Source organism: Tachypleus tridentatus, chromosome 7 (genome assembly GCF_004210375.1).
Source record: "Tachypleus tridentatus isolate NWPU-2018 chromosome 7, ASM421037v1, whole genome shotgun sequence".
NCBI lineage: Eukaryota > Metazoa > Arthropoda > Merostomata > Xiphosura > Limulidae > Tachypleus > Tachypleus tridentatus.
Window position 1 is genome coordinate 13,737,244 of NC_134831.1, and position 21,164 is coordinate 13,758,407.

General features: G+C 36.4%; 1 protein-coding gene across 1 annotated transcript in view; it reads left to right on the top strand.

Annotated features, from left to right (window-relative positions):
- Positions 1-309: 309 nt before the first annotated feature.
- LOC143255153 (uncharacterized) overlaps positions 310-21,164 on the top strand; it is a 43,848-nt gene continuing 22,993 nt past the window's right edge. Inside the window, exons 1-2 of the mRNA XM_076510392.1 lie at positions 310-982; positions 8,946-9,402. Of these exons, the coding sequence (XP_076366507.1) occupies positions 490-982; positions 8,946-9,402 (950 nt within the window). The 5' untranslated portion in view covers positions 310-489. The remainder of the gene's footprint in view (positions 983-8,945; positions 9,403-21,164) is intronic.

A 21,164-nucleotide genomic window follows, 5' to 3' on the forward strand; every position in this document is an offset into this window, starting at 1 on the left:
ACTGTATTCAAACCTCGGATTATGTTGATTTAGTCTGCTCAGTTCCCGTGAATACGTAGTGAGCGCAAGAGAAGAAATTTCCCGGTGTTCCAAATCGAAAAATAATCAATTTATCACAACAAATAACGGGGGACGGTACCTACTTGATGCCAGAGGCCAATCACAAAGCACCTTCAACCTCGTGCTTGCTTCTGCTACCCCGAGGCAAGTATCAGCCTTAACATGACTAGCCAATCCCAATTTAGAAGCTTGGGTCACATGGTACAAACAGCGACTGAAGGACAAAACACTAAACGATGAAATTTAATCAAGACGAATGGGGCTTCATAGAAGACTCCTGTCGATTCACACAGTCTGATAACAGTGCCACAGGGAAGTTAAATTCCCCCGACAAGTCGAGAAGAGGCAAAATTGGACAATGCCAAGAGCCTTACACATAGAGTACACGTACTAGATTCTCCGAGCTCTGAATCTACATCTGTCCTACCCATGCATCGTGTGTCTACATCATCGTTAACCTTCTCGATAGACTCGCTGATGTCAGCCCCGGTTACAGCGTCCTCTGGGCCGAGCAGACTAACATTTCCCGTGCTGTATAACGGCTACTTGTTCTTCTCACAAGCTGGCCTGTATCCTGGCCTGGCCTTTCACCGACAGCCGGTAGCTTTACATTCCCCTGAATTGCCCTCACAACCGCCTCAGATGGGTCTCGCCATCAATCCACACTTGTACGGCTCTTCCTTTCGTGATGTTAGAGGAGAAATAGCCGGAGTTTCGGAGTTAAGGGAGTCTGTGCCAGGACTAACCGCCGTTGTTCCATCCATTGCTTTTGGCACCAACTCTATGCCTCTGCCTACAAAAGATTCACCCAATCTTGGAGATTTTGACCTCACTAGTCCAGGGTCGTTATCGTGTTCGTCAAGTCCCCATAGGGAATCTCCATCACCAAGAGGCGTAACTGAATCTAATGAAAACTTAACAGGTTAGTCTAGTAAGAGCTTTAAAAGTTTAATGTTTTAATATCCAGTTTTAATTGCTGCTTGTGTAACAGTTGTATTCACTAACAACAGCAAAAGACTCGTTTTGGGGAAAGGTGGTATAGGCTGAAAATATTATCAACATTCATTTTGATGCTCAAGAGACAACTTCATGAATTCTAGGGTCTTTATACACACAGGTTTCTCGTGGGTACTGATTTATGATATTGAATAATTCTTGTCAATTAGTTATACCGATCTGTTATCATTAGTTAAAAATTAATTTTTGATATTCATTGATATAGTTTACTTTGACCAGAAATTCTTAATAACAATATTACGGATGGTATTTTAATTTTCACAATTGTAAGACAATGAAAAATGTAAAAATATCTGCATATCTGAAAGTTACTGCACTGTTTACAATAAAGATCGGCTGTTACAGATTACTTGGACTAACATAGAAGCTACTTTTTTTTTTAGATACTCTCCAGGTTCTATGTTCTCAATAATATAAAAAATAACACTATTTTAGAATTTTCAGGATATATATTCAGGAATAACATAAAAAGGGTAGATTTTTACGTATTTTCCAGGTTATATATTCTTTAAAAGACATAAAAAGAGTAAGATTATCAGATATTCTTTTTCTAGGTTACAAATTCCAAGATAACCATAAAAATTTAAAAAAAAAAATTGAGATACCTTCTAGATTACATATTTCAAGACTATCTTAAAAGGGTACAGTTTTTAATTATTCTCCAAAAATAATTATTACTTTCAAGTATGTACACTACATTCCATTTATTCCAAAACTTGTATATTATTTTACTACAGCAGAAAAGGTATCCAAATATTTCCCCTACTGTTACACCTGCACTTGTGCACTGATACCTAATTTGACATTTTGTTTTATGTCAGGTGAGCCTCATTTGTGAACAAAACCAAGATCACGACATCCAAAGCGGGTGACGTGATATCACGTGAAACTCCTTGACCAGTGAAAACTGTTTCAGCATATTACGTATTTAAATTTTTCTTTTTTCTGAGACCAGCAAATATCAAGAATGTCTAGTTTCTTGTTTTGTAAGAAACACATTCATCATACACTTACTTGTTTTTGCAATAATATGATATATTCTTTACCAACATCGTAATCGACAAAAATATCATTTAATAATAACAGGACATAACTTGGAAATCAGACAAAAAATGAATTATTTTCCTCAAAAACCTAAAGGGAACTGTTGAAAGAAATAATGATGGCGTCTTCTTTATCAAATACACGTACCACACGAATTGCATGTTTTAAACTACTGAATAATATCAGTTACTATTGTCTGTTTTCTTTTAATTTGAGAATTTAATTTTTGTTCTAACATATATTTCACTATTGTTAAATCTGTTAGAAGGAATTAGAAATCAATAACTTGTATTTTCTAAATTATCTCAAATATTAATAACTTGGTTATATAGATTCATACAACGTAACATGTGGCATGCAATTGGGTTAGGCCTAATCAAGATAACATTTTCTGAAAGTGAACAACCTGTTGTAGTTCTAGTTGCAATACACGTTTTCAAAGACTTCAGGAACTTCGAGAAAACCTACTGAAAACTGCACGAGAATAAGTGTCATTTGCATGCAAGGAATTTTTGAAATACTGCCAAGAAAAGAAACAAACTGGTTTCAAAATATTTGAATTTCGGAGTTCTAACGGAGTATGAAACAATGCACTATGTTTTATTTTACAGCTCTAAGTAAATTATTGGATGTTGAAGTTAAAGTAAAGCAAACAGTCAATCACACTATATGGTTGCAGAATCAGAAATTATCAGTATATTTTAATTACAATACAAGAAAACGGTTATTCACTTTATAATCAGTATCATCACATAATTGAGCACGAACTAGTGCACATAATTAAATTCACGTAAATAGGTTTGTGTCATTTTCATGACAATACATTTTTTACATTTATTTTCAACCACTAACGCTCTTGTTTCAGTTGAACCAATAGTAATGAAGATCCGGTTAGGCCAATATCTTCCAAAGACTTTACAAATTTCAAACATTGCTAAAAGCGTGAAAAAAAAGGTACATAGAATAAAACAGTGAAAAGCAAACATAAATTATAGCTTTACAGAATGAAAAGAGAATTCTAAAATACGGTTCTGAAAAATTTAGTGTTAAAAAAAGTCGTTAGTGCATTTTATTGCGCATGGGAATTTATAGTATAATTATACGATATACAAGACAAACATCATAATATGAAGACAGTATCATTCGATACACTTTAAACATCAAAACGTTTCAATAAACAGAATAGAAATACTAAATACGAACATAATACCCGATGGACGACGATTAACTTTTAAATCTCGACGCAAACAACATTGTTCTACTGATGTAAGAGTTATCTTAACTTTCTAAAGCCATTTGCAAAGTGGCATTGTTAAGAAAAGACCAACAATGTGTGATAACTTTGTGAAACAAATTAACATGGAAAGAAGAGCGAATTATTGTGTTACAAACTAAAAACCTACAAGGCCGGATTAAAACTGTGGTGGGCCCATTGACAAAAAATACTCGTATACACTATTCTTAGTACACGAAAATGCCTATATTATAATACAGGTGAAGAAATTAGCCTTAATACTTTGAAGGTTATTAAATTCAGTATACACGAATACACCAATCATACATATGTCGTAATACAGATGAAGCTGTTAGTGTTAATATACGATGATGGCTTCACAATTATTCATGCAAACGTGAAAACATCAGCCTTAATAAACGTAAAGACATCGGTCCTTATAAACTTGTGTAAAGACGCCAGCTACTTTACATGTAAAGAGAGTAATCTTTATATATATAAATGAACCTGTTGTTATACACTTGGAGACCATAAACTTAATAAATGTAAAGACATTTTACACTCTTAAACCTACATCAATTTCAGTATATACGAAGACATCAGATTAAATAGATGTGGAAAATACGTTGATACACTTGAAGATACCAGTGTTGATATACGGTAGTGTTTTAGTCTCAACACACGTGAACACACCAGTCTTGATGCTTGTGAATATTTTAACGAAGACACTATTTTTAATACGTGGAAAGACGCAAGTTTTGATGTATATGAATGTTTTAGTCTTAGCACGTGAACATGCATCAGTATCAATGCATGTGAATATTTTAGTCCTAATACACGTGAAGACACTATTCTTAGCACATGTAAAGACACCGGTTTTTATAGATGTTTCAGTCTTAGTACATGTGAACATACCATTCTTCATTCACGTAAAGGTACCAGTTTCAGTACATATGAATATTTTAGTCTTAAAACGTGTGAAGACACCAATCTTAATAAGTATAAATTCGCAAGAATTTTGGTAGAGAAAAATCATGAAAGCCTGCGTGACAAGAAAACTCACTGGTTTTCGCTGTTTGCATATAAACTGTTTTGTTTTTTGTTAATTTCGCGCAAAGCTACTCGAGGGCTATCTGCGCTAGCCGTCCCTAATTTAGCAGTGTAAGACTAGAGGGAAGGCAGCTAGTCATCACCACCCACCGCCAACTCTTGGGCTACTCTTTTACCAACGAATAGTGGGATTGACCGTCACATTATAACGCCCCACGGCTGAAATGGCGAACATGTTTGGTGCGACCGGGATTCGAACCTGCAACCCTCATATTACGAGTCGAACGCTTTAACCCACTTGGCCATGCCGAGCTCCGTATAAACTGAAACGTTACTGGTTCTAATGAAGAACTGTGTCTACATCAATGTAGTACAGACATTCACTGTGTAAAAGATCGAAGAGATTATTCTGTAGTTAAGAGAGAGAAGCATTATTCTTTCTACTTGCTGATATGGAACTGACAGTTTCAACCAGACCCACTGGATAAACTTTTTTGTGAAAAAAAAAAGAAAGCTGTTATGAAGAGATTTAAAACTACAGTGAGCAATCTAGCCACACTTGCATCTCCTGATTAGTTCATGAATATTCACTGTAAGGTTTTTCTGAGCATTTTATTCCACAACCCAAGTATACGAACATTAGTCTTAGTACATGTGAAGACACTATTTTAAATACATCTGACGATATCAGTTTTAATTTACACGAATGTTTTAGTCTTATTATATGTGAAGACACCAATTTTGATACATTTGAATATTTTAGTCTTAGATCAAATGGACACACCATTCAGTAAGGTTTATCGGTCAGCTTATCTCTTGGGATAACCCACTATTTATAGACTGATCAGCAAAAAGTTGTAAAGACAACAGAATACGAAATCAAACAGCAGAATAACCACCAGCATCAACGTTAAAATAAATACATTGTTGCCTGATGAAGGCTGCGATAAGATGGTCGAAAACTTGTAAATAAAAGTATTTTAACGTATATTTAACATTTTTGAAAACAATGACTAAGTTTACCATATTAGCACTTGTTAACACGACGAAGGAAGTAAGACAAAGAGGTGTATTGTCATCAAGTCTCTTTGATTTATGTTAAGAATTCATCTTTAAAACAATGGATGAAGAAGATGGTTTAAACAAGGAGGAGGACTGAGAAGTGTACCACAGTACGCAGATCATATTGTATTAATGACAAATAGTACTGAAGGTGTATATTTATCTGTAGCTGAGTCCAGAGCAAAACAGTGAAACTTTTGGACTACAGTTGAAAGTGATTGAGACTAAAAGTATGGTTGTATCAAAGATGGCAAAATCCCAAGAACAAGAATTAGAAGGAAACAAAAGTATTTTGGAAAAGTTTATTTATCGGGGAATGTTTTGTTGTCTTTCAAAATTTGTTGTGCGTACTGGAGAGATTTACATATTTTAATAAAGTCAAGAAAAAAAACGACCTTTGCACTCCAGGTATATATAAAATATAAAATAATATATTCGTATTTAAAGACTTGGTTCCAAGAGCTTTTCTAGATGTAGTAAACACTTTACGACGGCCTAATGTGTAATATTGAGTGGCCCATTCTAAGTGAGGTCACGTTCTTCAGAGGAGGTTAATTATTCTCGTGCTTACGTATCGCTTGAGTTTTAGTAATTCAGCATGTTTAAAGTAGCCTGTGACGTGAATAACTGTGATGATTGGTTGTGACGTCTCTCGTGTTTTGAAATCTTTTGTTTGATTTCCTCCATCGTCATGACTTTCGTATTGAACGTATTATTCCGTCAGTTTCTCGGTTGATTAGTTTTCCGATGTCGCGACACGTTGTCAGTTGTCCGGTGAGATCTGTGCGGATTTAGCTGAAAATGTCGGCGTTTGATCCTTGCACGTGGTCGGGATCTAGGGCTATTGAAAATGAGCTGGAAGGCTTTGTGTTCTGTCATCGGTTTTAACAGTATGGTGTATAAATGGTAATCCACATGCTCATCCTATGGCAACAGCTTTCTTTTCTGTTTGTGAATATATTTTGTCAATGTCGGTGAACGCTCGGCTGACATTGACAGTGATTTTAGCTTTTTTCTTTGGCGCATTTTAAGGCAGCTTCTAGTCCTTCAAGACTGGCATAAACATTTACTTGTGCTTATATTAGGGCCAAAATATGTCACTAATCTATTGTTTAGCAGAGTTTATTAATTATCGTGTCCTCTTGACCATAATCTCTTGTGAACTTACGAAGGAAATGTATGTGTGGTTTTACTAGATCTAGTTTTAAATGTCAACTGTGGTTTAGAAGGCCTGACAGACTTGGCACTTCGGAAAATATTCCACTTCTTCAATGGCTCTGATCTTTTTGAGGTCGAAAAATACTTCCTTTCGAGAATATGTATCCAAAATATTAGAAAATAGTATTCTTTGATAGATTGTTTAAGCACAGTATTCGTGATGAAACTTTGTAGAATTGACGGCAACTGCCTGTTGTGGAAATATAAAGGTAAAGGACGACGTTTAGCGTTATTAATATGTAATAACATATCGCCAGTCGTTGTGTTCATATACTTTTTCTCCTTGAAAGACTCATGTCTAAACGTACTCTGTTCTTAGAATTTGGATGGAAATTCCTGTAAGTCCACATATTTTATTATTCGTTGGATTTCTAGCGACACCACCTATTATTCTTTTCGTTTTTTGATGTCAAACTGAATTTGTTTCTGTATTTAAATCACTGATATTAATTAATCATACTTGAGATTTAAGCCACCATTACACACACAGTGGCACGTCTGTAAGTCTCAATAGTTATAACACTAAAAACAGCACAGATGGATCATTGTGTAGCTTTGTGGTTAACAAACAAACTCAGCGAATTAAATATACGAGATTCATGGAGTCCATTTACATAAATTACACACAATCACTCGTTCTTTTCTTTTTCAAAATATACTTTACTCGGCACAGCAATGACATTTTAATTATTATTCAAGACTAAAACCAGAAAATATCGAATTTTCCAAAAAGCCCAATCTTTGAGACTGGCTGCAGCACATTCTTCAAACTTATTTAATCATCTGCGAAGTTTAAATGTTTGAACATGTTTACACAAGAAGCTTTTGGTTTCAGCAACTTTTCAATTGGTGTTTTCAATTAACTTCAACACAGTTCTTCGAACAACACTCTGGTTACTTTTGATTTTCTTCATCACTCGTTTTATCTTATTAGACACTTTAAACACAACTCTATTGTAGCAAAAGGTGTAAAAATGTGTTGTTGTTGTTTTCAACAAATGATAAGTTGTTTGATAAATGCATCATTGAGTTTTGTTTTATCGTATAGATATTAACTTTTGCACTTTTTCAGTTCTTTATTTTAAAATCTGGTTTGTAGTTTCTCAGTTTTAACCATGCGGGAAACTTTCCAGTATTTCATTGCATTTAATTTTTAATCGAAACAAGAACTTTAGTAATTTAAACCTAATGAAGAAATTAACGAAACCTTATGTCACAATGAACCAATTAATTTCGAAAACAACATTTAATTGTGCCCAGTATTGTGTAATTATATTGTGATAGTGTTCATAAAGTGAATTAAGGCACTCCACTTGTAATCTAACGGTCGCAGGTTCGAATCCCCGTCGCACCAAACAAACCAGCTCTTTCAGTCGTAGGGGCCATGTGGCGGTCAATCCCACTATTAGTTGGTAAAAGAGCAGCCCAAGAGTTGGCGTGGTTGTTGGTAACTAGCTGTCTTCCCTCTAATCTTACAATGCTAAATTAGGGACGGCTAGCGAAGGTAGCCCTCGTGCAGGTTTGCGCGAAATTTAGAAACGAACAAACAGATTATCTCAGTACTGAAATGTAGTAAATCTGCTGAGTATTATGTTTTGTTTCCTGAAATGCAGTCTTTAGTGACTTTTTGTTTTAATCAAATTGTTTGTCTACCAGCAAATGAAGCTCACCATGAAGACCCAGCCCGCTGTAAAATGTTTAAATCTTACACTATTGTTTTCGGACTTCACAATGTTTCTATTTTATTTTTGTGAAAAAAAAAATGTGGAAAGGCACCACAGTATACCACCCATCTATAATAAAACGTTTGACCTTATGAGCGTCAAACAATGATTCATGAAACAGACTGCGGATTGAAGGGCCCAAGGTTCCAGACATGCTGCTCATTTATACACTTTCCTCACTTCCAACCACACTTTATAAAAATTAACAGCCATTCTCACTTTTTGGCAGAAAGAGTCAGGAAAAGCTTTTGTGGCAACGGATGCTGCTGGATCCTTCATATGGCTTGTAGTTCAAAATTAGGGACAATTATCCCTAAACACAGGAGAGGGGCAGAAAGGTCTCTGAAATAAGGTGCCGCTCCGATTGAACATTGACTAATTTATTTCACGTGGCATCTCCATGGATTTCAGGGTACAATTTAAATCTCTGAAAAGTGCACGATACGTAATGTCAGTACTTACTTTTCATGGGTTTCGTTTCAATAAAAATAAGTTTTAACAACTGAATTTGAGGCTTGTATGTATTTATTTTTTAGCGTTTCCTGTGTCTCCCTCCGGGTCTGACTCTAGTCAAGTTTCTCCGTTGGAACTGACCACCTCGCATCATACTAAAAAACACAGGCGGCTTGACGAAAGCGAGGATGGTGACGATAAACGAAGCTCTCGGGAAGTTGGAGTCGGGAAAAACCGTCGGAGACGAACAGCCTTTACGAGCGAGCAACTTTTAGAACTAGAGAAGGAGTTTCATTCCAAGAAGTACCTCTCGCTTACGGAGCGTTCTCAGATTGCTCACTCCCTCCAACTCAGTGAAGTCCAGGTCAAAATTTGGTTCCAAAACAGGCGCGCCAAATGGAAGAGGGTGAAAGCCGGCTTGACGTCAGGACGGTCATCAACTAACTCCAGCCTCCACAAGATTGTCGTACCTATTCCTGTTCATGTTAACAGAATGGCCATTCGAAGTCAACACCAGCAGTTGGAGAAGTCAGCAGCGAGGTAAGTGTGTGCTTGTGCCACCTGTTGAAACTCCATAATAAGTTTTTCTTTTTACCTTTTTTTCCTCCCGTTCAGATCTTCTACTGCTAGAGTTTACAAAAATTAACTAAAATTGGAGAGCAGACGTCGATTTCACAAGATTTAAAAACATTTTTTAGTTCATACAATAAAGATTCACAAAGAAGTCAGTTTTCTCTACTTAAAACCATTATACGCTTGACGATTATTGGTATCGCAAACAAATTACTTTTAAGAGCTTAACATGCTAAAACTGTACCAAAATATGTCTACCACACTAAATTATAATCTAATCATCCTAACCAATTTTAACTTCACCAAGCTATAATATCCAATTTCATGTATAATTGCTATTGCATTTCGGCCGTTTTTGCCTATTTTCTGTTCTCGTACACTTTTTACTTTACATAGAACCATTCTTTTCGAATAAAAGTGACAAGAAAGAAGAATAAAGCCCGGCATGCCAGGTGGTTAAGGCGCTCAACTCTTAGTCCTTGTGTCGAGGGTTCGAATCCCCGTTACACCAAATATGTTCGCCCTTTCAACCGTGAAGGCGTTATAGAGTGACAGTCAATCCCATTATTCGTAAGTAAAAGAGAAGTCTAAGAGTTGTTGGTGGGGGTGATGACAGTAATTGTTTGTTTGATTGTTTTGAATTTTGCACAAAGCTACACGAGCGCTAGCCGTCCCTAATTAGCAGGGTAATACTAGAGGGAAGGCAATTGGTCATCACTAGCCACCGCCGACTCTTCAGCTCCTCTTTCACCAACGAATAGTGGGATTGGTCGTCACATTATAACGTCCCCATGGCTGAAAGGGACGAGCATGTGTGGTGCAACGGGGATTCAAACCTGCGACCCTCACATTACGAGTCGAGTGCCCTAACCATTTAGCCATGTCGGACTGATAATAATAACAATAGCTTGATGAGATCTACCATACTGAGATAAATACAACGACATTACGATGCAATATAAGAAAGTAGGTTCACTTACAGTTATCGGATATCATGTCTTAAAATGTATTTTTATTTATCCCATGTGACCTTTTTGTATAGTGTCAGTTGTGTCAGTGTATACGCATGTATGTATTTATGTATGCGCAGTGGTGAAATTGTCCTTAAATACCTGGAGGTACTCACCTTTGACACGATCTGGTTTCGTAGTGTAAGAGGTATAACGTTTTCTGTAATGTAACTATATAGGTGGCGGAACCAAGTGGGGAACGTGCCCATACATTTGACCGTGTAGCGAAGTTTCCCATGGAATGAAGAATAGAGATTTTTATATAACTATCATGGAAAGTTACTGATTCACTTTTGAATTCATTTTTCACAGTTAACATAGCAAATAAGGTTGGCTTGTTTGTTTGTTTTGAATTTTTCTCAAATCTACACAAGGGCCATCTGTTGTAGCCGTCTGTAATATAGTAGTGTAAGTTTGTTTGTTTGGAATTTCACACAAAGCTACTCGAGGGCTATCTGTGCTAGCCGTCCCTAATTTAGCAGTGTAAGACTAGAGGGAAGGCAGCTAGTCATCACCACCCACCGCCAACTCTTGGGCTACTCTTTTACCAACGAATAGTGGGATTGACCGTCACATTATAACGCCCCCACGGCTGGGAGGGCGAGCATGTTTGGCGCGACGCGGGCGCGAACCCGCGACCCTCGGATTACGAGTCGCGCGCCTTACGCGCTTGGCCATGCCGGGCCACCTAGTAGTGTAAGACTAGAGGGAAAGAAACTAGTCATTATCATCCACCGCCAACTAGTGGGCTACTCTTTTACCAACGAATAATGGAATTGACCGAAACATTATAACGACCCCTCGGCTAAAATGGCGAGCATGTTTGATGTAACGGGGATTCGAACCCACGACCCTCAGATTGCGAGCGCCAGCAAATTAAGGTGCCTTCTCAAATTCAGATATGTTCCCTCGCCTACGAACTATCCAAATCTTAACTGCGAACAAATAAAATAAGAACAGTAGTCGATATCGGTTAACAAAAAAAGCACTTTAGTTTGAATTCCTTAAAAGAACGGATATTGTCTTTCGGTGAGAAAAGGCAGAACTTTATCAGGTGAACACAAGTTTTCTTTAAATAATTTGTGATTTCATGAGATAGACTTTCAAAAACCAAGTTAGCCGTGACAATAGACTAATGCTAAAACGATCCGACAAAGAATAAGTGATTATTAACTTAATGGACTTCGTACTCAGTCACTTTGTAATATACGTGCATCACGTAAAAAAAAAAAAAACAAACAAACTTAGACTTAAACTCTAGCTTGAAAAGGTTAAAACATATTCTTTAATAATAGAGGTATCTGAAAATGTCGTATTGCAGCGGCAAGGATACACCGTTTGTTAGATTTAATTGATTTCAATGTTGAAAATAAGAACAAAAGTACGAATATCTTTGGGCACTAGAGCTGTTAACAGCAAATTAAATCTATCATCTATCTTCTACGACTATACAAAACAATAGAGTAAAAGTTAAATTTTTCGATATTTCTTCTATGGCATATTTCCATATTAAGCTAAATAGTGTTTTTTTCTGTGTAAACTTTTTATTAATATAAGTTATATGTTAATATTTCTAATGTAATATAGCTATATTTAAAAGAATAAAGGTAATATTAGAACAGAATATTACGACCAAACAACTAAACTTATATTCCATGAAGATGGCTTTCCCTCTTCAATAGTGGTCACACGTCTGTATGAACAGTATTATAAAAGATAAAATGTTGAGGCTTAAATGTGATAGGAGAAAGAAAAATGAAATTGTTTCTCCAAATATCAAAAATAATAAGTTGATTTAAATAATCAAACGTTCTGGCTTATTTTATTTTTCATTGCATTTTTCTATACGTACATGGACTTCTTTGTCACGCTGTTACGACCTCTGCTTACCACTTTTTTTGTTGCAGAACGTATGCGATGTTTTAAAATTTCAAAAAAGTTTATTTCTGCACAGTTCGAATGTAGGCATTAACCTCTGCCTTTATAAGAAAGCATTCAAAATAACTGACGTCTATTGTATAACCCAAGTTTAATATTTTAATAAAGAATATAGCAAGGAATAATTTATTCGTATAATATTTCTTTAACGTATCGAGTACCTTAAGTGAAACTCAAAGCGCGATTTCCAACTGGAAAAATAATAGCACAAAATTATCCTTGATTCTGAAAAGATACAACGGGAAACGTTCTTTCATCATTTGTAGCAGAGTGTTGATGAGATCACTTCGTCGCTCGGGGCGTGCGCTCATTTTCCATCTTACAAGATTTGAAACAACTCAAACAAATTCTAATGTATATCACTTTGCTGCTGAGATCTGTAGGTCCAACGTTCTATTCGCGATGTTCCTCAGAACGTGCGCCATATTTTCACAGTTGTAATGTTGACCACAAACCCTGCCATTTGGTCAAGAGTAGCTGCGAGAACAACGTTGCTCCTGACTAGTTTCCTTTCTGGTCAGCAGTTCTAATTTGGTATGGTTATACCTGAGCCTGAGGGATATCTTGTCCGGCTATTTAACTCACGTGCTGCATAAGGCGTCATTTCGATTCATACTACTAAATACAATCCATGTTAAAACAAAATTATAGGTGTACAAATAATGCTTGGATGTATCTAAGGAAAAAAAAGAGGATATTACGTACATAGGGCATAGATTAACAATATTTATTTTTCATTAATTTAGAAATATTTCAAACATAAACTTTTGGTACGATAACAAAATACTTTATTATCGAGTATTAGCATTCAACTAATTCAACAATTAGTCTTTGTCTAAAGAAACGCTGACACATGAAAATAAACCCCATGGAACGTATTAGGATGTATGTGCACGTTCAGCTGAGATCAAAAATGAACATTCTTGGAGTAATACATAAATAAACTTTCCGAATAAGGGCTCTATTTCAAGTAGCGGCGTTGCGAACACGTTATTTTAAAATTCGATATTCGGTGATGAGTAATAAATTGAAACACGATTACTTATCCAGGGTGAAGGAGTAACAAATCGTCTAAAGTGTTAACGTGTTTGTTAAGGGCGAAGAAATAAAATAACATTCAAAATGATAGTATGCAAAACAATGGTATCGTCTAGAGAGACTTTCTTAGGGTAAAAGGGTACATATAATGGTAATGATAATTGTGCATCACTGATATTATTACACGTCCTTTTTCTAAAAAAATGGTAAACACGAGTAATACCGAATGGCTGTGTTTTATTTTACAAACTCTTGCTTGTACGTTGGTGTAGTCGATGTTTCGAGTTTGGTGGTAAGTTTTTCATTAGTTTGTTTGTTTCAGAATCTAACACTGTAAACACACATCTTAGTTAGACTACTTAAAGTGTTCTAATGGTTTCGTAGCTAGGTAGTTTAATCAATGAAAAACTAACTTAGTAGCTCAGTTGGTAGAGGTTTGGTTATTATGCAGGAGGTTTCGCAGAACAAGATAATATTGGTTTAAAAATGAAATAATAATTTTTACTGAAATTAAGTTCAAGGACAGGTCTTATTTTCAAAAGGGGAAGGAATGTGGTGGTTTAATTACTTCAAACGTGATTTTCTAAAAGTTGGGTATTTAACGAGTAACTGAAAAGTTAACCCTTTTGTATAATTGTTAGAACGTTTTTTTTTTGGCGCGGGATAGGTACGGGTTTCGATCCCGGATCAACAGGATACGAAAAAAATCATGAATTTAAAACACTGACATAGAAACGTAACTGAAAGTATTTCTGTTTCGGTTTTAGCGTTTTAAAAAAGCTTTATTTGTTCGTCTGTTTATATTACATTATTAGGAGATAAAACAGAAATACAAAGATATACTTCAACAGATGAAATCAATGGAAACATGATTAATTATTACTGCTAATTATTGTATCCATTTATAAGATAACCAGTTTGATTGGTTGTTACCGAGTTTTTTTGTAAAACTACGCAAGGGCTACCAATGCACAGTCATCTCTAGTTCCGAACTGATAGATAAAGGGAAAGCAAATAGTCAACAGAACCATTCGTCAAGTGTTTGGCCACTGTTTTTGAATAGTGAAATTCGAACGCCAATCGTATTACCCACCCACAATTCCAAAGCTTGGAGCGCGACTTTTTAGTAACCGGACACTGACCATGGACTCTCGAATTCAAAATCTAGGTCTAGTACGTTGACTTCTAGGTCACGCAAGGTCATTATCTTAATAATGCCACGTTTCTTTGAAAAAAAGGAAAAATGACTCTTTAAATCGGTTGAATTACTTGTGTTTCATGTATACTGTTTTATTTAATGAAAATGTATGATCAGAGTAAATACTTGTAAAGTAAAAAAAAGTGGCCCTTGTAATTGTCTTCGTTACTGTGAGTTTTAATAAACACCTGCCAAGTTCATATTGTAGTATTCCTGAATAGGCTGTCTTTGTCCAAGTCTTGTCCCATAATGGTCAAGTCGTGTTTTAACTTAATCGGATACAGTTAGTCACAAAAACTTATGAATTTCAGAATATTCGAACAACAGCCAAAATTACTGATCCCAGGATCAGTGAGACCCCAAAAACGCTGGGGCGCCAAAGTTACCGTGGCGAAATAGCCTATTACTCAGGGATATTAAGTACGTGCGTCATGGGACAAGTATATGGAGATCGCAGCGCTCAACAGGCTATGTGCAGTACCCGTGTTATTCAGAAAGTCCCGCCCTAACATGGTTGGTCGCAGCTGACTCTGCTTGGAATTTCTGTAATGTGTTAAACAATCGACTCTGGTGAAGTACGACGTGTAATTCAAAGCTTTTCTTACAAAGAAAACAAAGGTTCAGATATTGAACAGCTACGAGTCATTCGTTCCATAATTTGCTCTTAAAGGCTAATACAATACAAAAAAAAACACACACACTCTCTTAAAGGCTGGTACAATACACAAACACACGTGTTCCTAAAAACTAATACAATACACAACACTCTGTTTTAAAGACTAGTATAATACACAAACACACGTGTTCTTAATAACTAATACAATACACAAACACACTCTCTCTTAAATGCTAATATATTACACAAACACACTCTCTCTTAAAGGTTAGTACGATACACAAACACTCTTTCTCTAAAAGGCTAGCATAATATACAAACACACTCTCTCTTAAAGGCTAGTATAATGCACAAACACATGTGTCCTTAAAAACTAATACAATACACAAACACACTCTTTTAAAGGCTAGTACAAAACACAAACACACTCTCTTTTAAAGGCTGGTACAATACACAAGCACATGTATTCTTACAGGCTAATGCAATACACAAATACACAGTGTTTTAAAGGCTGGTATAATACACAAACACGTGTTCTTAAACGCTAATACAATACACAAACACGTGTTCTTAAACGCTGATACAATACACAAACACGTGTTCTTAAACGCTAATACAATACACAAACACAATCTCTTAAAGACTAATATAATACACAAACACAATCTCTTAAAGACTAATATAATACACAAACACACTTTATCTTAAAGGTTAGAACAATACACAAACACACTCTTTCTTAAAAGTACAATACACAAACAACGGGAGCTACAAAAAGTGGTTTCACCCGAAATGTCGAATTTTGTCTCCCTTCCTAAAGCGATTCTAATTACATTCATATTTTTACAGTACGCTGTCTTAGTGTAATTACATTAGACGAGGAATACAATCTTCTAATTGACTGTGACACTATGCTAGCTCTCATACAATATATTAAGCGAGTGTCTGAGAACTGATTTGTTTACTAGCATTGTTTTACGTAAATGATCTCTGACTTATCTCTACTCCCAAAATGTACCTTAGCCTCTTATATAGCGCCCCAACACCCAAAGAAATGCGCTTACTTCTAAAGCTGGGCCACTTCCTATATATTACAATGTAGGTGCCCTCGAGATGTAGAGTATTACCCTCTTTAATTGTCTCTTAAGCTTATCACAGCTCCCTCACCGAGAAAAGGCTTACGCCACCTATGTTTGAATTCCGACTATTAAGTCTGATGGACCTTTAGAAAACCCAATTAAATGTGTTCACGTCTCTTCACTCTTTGAAGAACATGATTAAATAAGATGAATGACAGAGCCTCTGAACTTACGAAGAATGTTTAAATAAAATAGTTACATTAAGTACATCCACATTGCTGATTCGAAATTGGTTTGGTTTTGATTTGTTTTGAATTTCGTGCAAAGCTACACGAGTGATATCCGTCCCTAATTTAACAGTATAATACTAGAGGGAAGGCAGCTAGTCATCACCACCCACCGCCAAATCTTGGGCTATTCTTTTATCAACGAATAGTGCGATTGACCGTCGCATTATAATACCCTCACAGCTGAAAGGGCGAGCATGTTTGGTGTGATGGGAATTCGAGCCCGTGACCCTCAGGTTACGAGTTGAGTGCCTTAATCACCTGGCCATGCCGGGCCCTGATTCGAAATTATAACACCTTTAAATCGTAAAAAAAAAAAAGAAATTGTAACTCTATTTAACATCCCATGAAGAACATTATCATGTTCTGTTGACTACAGGTCTCCAGGTGAGACAGTGATAATTCTACGGATTTATAACGCTAAAACCTCGGGTTCGATTTTCTGTTTAGGACACAGCAGGAAGCCAAAAAGAACAATTAAATATAGACGAGAGTAAAGTCGTGGTAAAAACACTGTGGTAACCTGACACTGGTTCAGGTTTTTCCTTTTCGTTGCTCACCAACTACTATTTTTATGGATTTATCCAGCTTTCTGGAATTGACTTCAAAATAAGATCTTTAAGAGTATGTTTCACTAAACGTTTTCTAACGTAAAAATGTCCAACTACATCTGAGACTGCGCCTTGTCAACATAAATATTTCACACGAAGTCACGTGATTGTTTGTTGAGAAGCTCGACCAATCAGGAAATAAAATGTGGGGGAAAGACGTTTTCCCAAATTTGCATTGATTATATAGCATATTCATGTTTTTCTGCGTTTAATCTAAGTGAAATATTTCATTAATATTTTAATTTTTTCGGTAATAGATTCTATTTTTATTTTCAGAAATAATATCGTAGAAAGTCAAATATTCAAGTAAAACCATAATCTATCAGCCGAAATCGTAATTTTGTGGCCTAAATAAAAACAATGAGAAGAAGAGAACTCTAGCATTTCTATTTGCATAAGTTTGCTTAAAATAGGTCTCTCCCTTTGGAACCTCGACACGTAATCTGAGGGTCGCGGGTTCGAATCCTTGTCGCTCCAAACATACTCGCCCTTTCAGCCGTGGAGGTGTTATATGTGACTGCCAATCCCACTATTCATTGGTAAAATAGTAGCCCAAGAGTTGGCGTTGGGTGATGTTGACTATCTGCCGTCCCTCTAGTCTTACACTGCTAAATTAGGGAGGGCTAGCACAGATAGCTCTCGAATAGCTTTGTGCAAAATTAAAACAAAACAAATCCTTTGGGACAGCAGTAAGTTTATGGATCTACAACGCTGAAATCCAGGGTTCGATTTCTGTGGTAAACACAAGTAGCCTAATGTGGTTTCACTCCAAAACAATCAAACAAATACTTTTATCAGAACTAGAAATTGCAAATATTTTGTTTTATCCACAACACGTATGGTGTCACAAATTCACTTTTCTTTCTATGCACTTCAGTGGAATACTACTTCAATATCACGTTGACTTTACCTGCCCTTCTTCAGTTATAGCTAACATTTTAGTCCCAATTCTTAAATTTCCTCAGAGATACGATTTAGTTATCGAATATGAACAACCAGCTTCAAATGTTTAGTAAATAAGTAAATGCAGCTCAATCTGAGGCGTTGATTCGGCAGCTGTAGTGAGAATTGTTTACACAGCGTGCTTTAGTAACACGTGCAACAACAAAAACAACAACAAAATCCCAAGATGATTTGATCAAAATTTAACCATAATATTTAATTATTTAATATACTGACAGACAAGTGTAATTTGATATCAAGTTTAAAACATTGAATTTTGCTTCATTTATTTGTTCTCGTTTTGTTCTTTTACGGTTAATTATTTGTATTGTGTAGCGGGAGGCGTATACGTGCTCGTGACAAGCTTGGGTATATATAATCCTTGAATATCAGTGCAAAAGGATTTAATACTCTGATAATAAAAGGAAAAGCTAGCGGAATATCATGAATATAAAACCCTTCATAAACTTCAAAAGTACGAATACTCACAGACATATCTGAGCTTTCCAGAGAGTGTGCGATTTCATTCCCACATTATGGTGGAAAAACAAAGGAATATATATTGGCGATGAATAGAGAGGAAGGGTCAGAAACTCATTTGTAAATTTCAAAAGGTTTACGTGAGTTGATTTTTCCAACTGAAAAATAACTTGCTATAAAAATATGTAATTCCTATAATTAATGTGGTAGGTAAAGGTAAGCGTGGTTGTGGGTTTGGTTATAACATCTGAGAGGGGCAAATGTCCACAGGACCTGTTCCTGTATCCTGAGCATTTTATCACCATTGTTTCCTAATTCACACAACCACCGCCTGCGCGACATGAATATTCGTAGTTTTTCACACTCACGAGGCCCAGCATGGCCAGGTGGATAAGGCACTCGACTCGTAATGCAAGGGTCGTGGGTACATCCCCTTCACACCAAACATGCTCGCCCTTTCAGCCGTGGGTACGTTATGATGTAACGGTCAATCCCACTATTCGTTGGTGAAAGAGTGGCCCAAGAGTTGGTGGTGGGTGGTGCTGACTAGCTGCCATTTCTCTTGTCTTACTCTGTTAAATTAGGGTCGGCAAGCGCAGATAGCCTTCGTGTAGCTTTGCGCGAAATTCAAACCACACTCACGAGTGGTCCTTCAGCAGCTGAGCGTAAATAATTTTCTTGCTTAAATTTCGCACAAAGTTACTGCAGGTTTATTTTGAAGTGACAGACTAGAGGGGAGGCAGTTAATGAATATCACCCATCGTCAACTCTTGAGCTTTTCTACCAACGATTAGTGGTAGCGACTGTCAAATTATAACAACCCCACGAATGAAAAGGAGAGCGCGCTTGGTCCCGAGTCCAGCGTACTACTTAATTATATAATATGTAGTGGTTAATTATTTAGTTCCATGTATTTTATCATACCATTTTCTTTTTCTGAGCATCAGCTGTTATACTGGTTCAATTAGACCAAGTGAGTTTTAAAGGTTAAACATCTACAATTTCGTTTCGTTTCAAATGCACAAATATAACGTTAAAATATTTAGCAGAAATTCATGATCAATTTAAAATGACAACACTTTCTATAGGACGTTTTTAAGTCATCATAAAAAAAGTTAATTGAAAGGCATTGGTTTGATTTGAATTTCGCACAAAGCTACATGAGAGCTATCTGCGCTAGCCGTCCATAATTTAGCAGTGTACGGCTAGAGGGTATGCAGCTAGTCACCACCAACTCTTGGGCTACTATTTTACCAATGAAGAGTGGGATTGACCAGAACATTATAACGCTCCCACGGCTGAAAGAACAAGCATGTTTGGTGTGACGGGAATTCGAACTCGCAACCCTCAGATTACGAGTGGAGTGTTTTAACCACCTGGCCTTGCGGGACAACATAGACTATGCACAAAACAGAAATCAATTCATACTAGCTCTGTTCAAATTTACCCTAATTAAAAAATATAGCACAAATGAGAGTTCAGCTCTTAGGCTATTCTTTTACCAACAAATAGTGGGATTGACTGTCACGTTATAACGCTCCCACGGCCAATAGGGCGAGCACGTTTAGTGTTACGAGGATTCGAACCCGCGGCCTTCGGATTATGAGTCGAGTGCCTAAACCAGCTAGCCATGCCGGGCCGAAAGATGCCGCACATAAAAAACAAATAATTGCTGTAATTATTTGGCCGGGCGTGGTTGTGTTGAGGTTACTATGCTCGGCCAGTTACGTTACCATACGCTTCGAGTTCGTGAGGATGCTTCATGAATGATGGTCATATTGCACAATTCGGCAACAGTCAGCGAATGGTACTTTTTACTAATTGCCTTCTCTCTAGTCTATTAGTTCCAGACTAGCAATCGTTACACAGAGAGGTCTTCTATAGCCACACACGAAAATTCTAATCCAAACCAAAAGGACCAAACATAGAACGAAGCCGTTATTATTGTTTTTTTGGGGTCAATATATAAGTTAGAAGGATATGAACGGTTATTTACTGCATTTCTATAAAACTGGAGATAAAAAAGGCACTCTTGATTTTGACTACCAGGTGTGATACATCAATAAAACAATTTAAAAAATACTTCTGTAAATAAAGATTAATTGGGCCTGCATAAAAAAAAAAATCGTATAAGAGGAACTATTTCAAGCAAGATGTAGAACCTGTTAGTTTATTATTTCACACTCATATCATGTTGCTTCTTAGGCTTAATGGTAGTATGTTTTCAAATCGCTTTATAGCTAAATTTTATTCATACTGTTTTCATACGTTTTTGTTATCGACTTAGGCACGATTTCAGTTCCACTGTGAAATTAATGATAAATACGGTTACATCCAATAAGGCCCCTGCACTGCCAGCTGTTTAGGTGCTCTTCTCGTAATCTGAGAGTCTCAGATTCGAATCCCTGTCACACCAAATATGCTCGCCCTTTCAACCGCGGGGGGCGTTATAAAGTTACAGTCAATCCAATTATTTGTTGGTAAAAGAATAGCCCAAAAGTTGGCGGTAAGTGGTGATTACTAACTGCCT